This window comes from Sinocyclocheilus rhinocerous, unplaced genomic scaffold (assembly GCF_001515625.1).
Source record: "Sinocyclocheilus rhinocerous isolate Xijiao unplaced genomic scaffold, SAMN03320098_v1.1 scaffold18311, whole genome shotgun sequence".
NCBI classification, from domain to species: domain Eukaryota; kingdom Metazoa; phylum Chordata; class Actinopteri; order Cypriniformes; family Cyprinidae; genus Sinocyclocheilus; species Sinocyclocheilus rhinocerous.
The window spans coordinates 750-4,379 of record NW_015667502.1 but is presented as its reverse complement, the minus strand read 5'-3'; the positions used below and the strand labels follow the sequence as shown (position 1 = coordinate 4,379).

Below are 3,630 nucleotides of genomic sequence, written 5' to 3'. Positions count from 1 at the left end.
ATGTTGGTTCAGTGGTTGTTGTTGATTCAGATGTAGTTGTCTGAGCAGGTGTTGTTGATTGAGGTGCAGATGTTGGTGTTGTTGATTCAGATATTGATTCAGTGGTTGGTGAGTGAGATGTAGATGTTGTAGCTGATTTAGGTTTTGGTGCAGGTGTTGTTGCTGATAAAGCTGTAGATGTTGATAAAGATGTTGGTGCAGGTATTATTGTTGATTCAGATGTAGATGTTTGAGCAGGTGTTGTTAATTGAGGTGTAGATGGTGGTGCAGGGGTTGTTGTTGTTGATGGAACTGTAGATGTTTCTGTAGTTGATGTAGATGTTGGTTCAGTAGTTGTTGTTGATTCAGATGTTGATTCGATTGTTGGTGAGTGAGATGTAGATGTTGTTTTAGCTGATGTAGATGTTAGTGCAGGGGTTGTTGTTGTTGATGGAACTGTAGATGTTTCTGTAGTTGATGTAGATGTTGGTTCAGTAGTTGTTGTTGATTCAGATGTAGATGTTTGAGTAGGTGTTGTTGATTGAGGGGTAGATGTTGTTGATTCAGATGTTGATTCAGTGGTTGGTGAGTGAGATGTAGATGTTGTTTTAGCTGATGTAGATGTTGGTGCAGGGGTTGTTTTTGTTGTTGATGGAACTCTAGATGTTTCTGTAGTCGATGTAGATGTTGGTGCAGCGATTATTGTTGATTCAGATGTAGAAGCTTGAGCAGGTGTTGTTGATTGAGTTGTAGAAGTTGGTGTTTTTGATTCAGATGTTGATTCAGTGGTTGGTGAGTGAGATGATGTTGTTGTTTCAGATGTAAATGTTTCTGTGGTCAATTTTGATGTTGGTTCAGCGGTTGTTGTTGATTCAGATGTAGATGTTTGAGCAGGTGTTCTTGATTGAGATGTAGATGGTGGTGTTGTTAATTCAAATGTTGATTCAGTGGTTGGTGAGTGAGATGTAGATGTTGTTGTAACTGATGTAGATGTTGGTGCAGGGGTTGTTGTTGTTGATGGAACTCTAGATGTTTCTGTAGTTGATGTAGATGTTGGTTCAGTGGTTGTTGTTGATTCAGATGTTGATTCAGTGGTTGGTGAGTGAGATGTAGATGTTGTTGTAGCTGATGTAGATGTTGGTGCAGGGGTTGTTGTTGTTGATGGAACTCTAGATGTTTCTGTAGTTGATGTAGATGTTGGTTCAGTGGTTGTTGTTGATTCAGATGTTGATTCAGTGGTTGGTGAGTGAGATGTAGATGTTGTTGTAGCTGATGTAGATGTTGGTGCAGGGGTTGTTGTTGTTGATGGAACTCTAGATGTTTCTGTAGTTGATGTAGATGTTGGTTCAGTGGTTGTTGTTGATTCAGATGTTGATTCAGTGGTTGGTGAGTGAGATGTAGATGTTGTTGTAGCTGATGTAGATGTTGGTGCAGGGGTTGTTGTTGTTGATGGAACTCTAGATGTTTCTGTAGTTGATGTAGATGTTGGTTCAGTGGTTGTTGTTGATTCAGATGTTGATTCAGTGGTTGGTGAGTGAGATGTAGATGTTGTTGTAGCTGATGTAGATGTTGGTGCAGGGGTTGTTGTTGTTGATGGAACTCTAGATGTTTCTGTAGTTGATGTAGATGTTGGTTCAGTGGTTGTTGTTGATTCAGATGTTGATTCAGTGGTTGGTGAGTGAGATGTAGATGTTGTTGTAGCTGATGTAGATGTTGGTGCAGGGGTTGTTGTTGTTGATGGAACTCTAGATGTTTCTGTAGTTGATGTAGATGTTGGTTCAGTGGTTGTTGTTGATTCAGATGTTGATTCAGTGGTTGGTGAGTGAGATGTAGATGTTGTTGTAGCTGATGTAGATGTTGGTGCAGGGGTTGTTGTTGTTGATGGAACTCTAGATGTTTCTGTAGTTGATGTAGATGTTGGTTCAGTGGTTGTTGTTGATTCAGATGTTGATTCAGTGGTTGGTGAGTGAGATGTAGATGTTGTTGTAGCTGATGTAGATGTTGGTGCAGGGGTTGTTGTTGTTGATGGAACTCTAGATGTTTCTGTAGTTGATGTAGATGTTGGTTCAGTGGTTGTTGTTGATTCAGATGTTGATTCAGTGGTTGGTGAGTGAGATGTAGATGTTGTTGTAGCTGATGTAGATGTTGGTGCAGGGGTTGTTGTTGTTGATGGAACTCTAGATGTTTCTGTAGTTGATGTAGATGTTGGTTCAGTGGTTGTTGTTGATTCAGATGTTGATTCAGTGGTTGGTGAGTGAGATGTAGATGTTGTTGTAGCTGATGTAGATGTTGGTGCAGGGGTTGTTGTTGTTGATGGAACTCTAGATGTTTCTGTAGTTGATGTAGATGTTGGTTCAGTGGTTGTTGTTGATTCAGATGTTGATTCAGTGGTTGGTGAGTGAGATGTAGATGTTGTTGTAGCTGATGTAGATGTTGGTGCAGGGGTTGTTGTTGTTGATGGAACTCTAGATGTTTCTGTAGTTGATGTAGATGTTGGTTCAGTGGTTGTTGTTGATTCAGATGTTGATTCAGTGGTTGGTGAGTGAGATGTAGATGTTGTTGTAGCTGATGTAGATGTTGGTGCAGGGGTTGTTGTTGTTGATGGAACTCTAGATGTTTCTGTAGTTGATGTAGATGTTGGTTCAGTGGTTGTTGTTGATTCAGATGTTGATTCAGTGGTTGGTGAGTGAGATGTAGATGTTGTTGTAGCTGATGTAGATGTTGGTGCAGGGGTTGTTGTTGTTGATGGAACTCTAGATGTTTCTGTAGTTGATGTAGATGTTGGTTCAGTGGTTGTTGTTGATTCAGATGTTGATTCAGTGGTTGGTGAGTGAGATGTAGATGTTGTTGTAGCTGATGTAGATGTTGGTGCAGGGGTTGTTGTTGTTGATGGAACTCTAGATGTTTCTGTAGTTGATGTAGATGTTGGTTCAGTGGTTGTTGTTGATTCAGATGTTGATTCAGTGGTTGGTGAGTGAGATGTAGATGTTGTTGTAGCTGATGTAGATGTTGGTGCAGGGGTTGTTGTTGTTGATGGAACTCTAGATGTTTCTGTAGTTGATGTAGATGTTGGTTCAGTGGTTGTTGTTGATTCAGATGTTGATTCAGTGGTTGGTGAGTGAGATGTAGATGTTGTTGTAGCTGATGTAGATGTTGGTGCAGGGGTTGTTGTTGTTGATGGAACTCTAGATGTTTCTGTAGTTGATGTAGATGTTGGTTCAGTGGTTGTTGTTGATTCAGATGTTGATTCAGTGGTTGGTGAGTGAGATGTAGATGTTGTTGTAGCTGATGTAGATGTTGGTGCAGGGGTTGTTGTTGTTGATGGAACTCTAGATGTTTCTGTAGTTGATGTAGATGTTGGTTCAGTGGTTGTTGTTGATTCAGATGTTGATTCAGTGGTTGGTGAGTGAGATGTAGATGTTGTTGTAGCTGATGTAGATGTTGGTGCAGGGGTTGTTGTTGTTGATGGAACTCTAGATGTTTCTGTAGTTGATGTAGATGTTGGTTCAGTGGTTGTTGTTGATTCAGATGTTGATTCAGTGGTTGGTGAGTGAGATGTAGATGTTGTTTTTTCAGATGTAGATTTTTCTGTAGTCAATGTACATGTTGGATCAGTGGTTGTTGTTGATTCAGATGTAGATGTTTGAGCAG

The 3,630-nt window shown here is 40.3% G+C and overlaps 1 protein-coding gene across 1 annotated transcript in view; it reads right to left on the bottom strand.

Annotated features, from left to right (window-relative positions):
* Positions 1-364: 364 nt before the first annotated feature.
* The window catches only part of LOC107733978 (mucin-5AC-like), a gene marked incomplete at both ends in the record, with an annotated part of 3,960 nt that continues 694 nt past the window's right edge, over positions 365-3,630 (bottom strand). Inside the window, 2 exons of the mRNA XM_016545843.1 lie at positions 365-479; positions 918-3,479. Coding sequence (XP_016401329.1) covers positions 365-479; positions 918-3,479 — 2,677 coding nt within the window. The remainder of the gene's footprint in view (positions 480-917; positions 3,480-3,630) is intronic.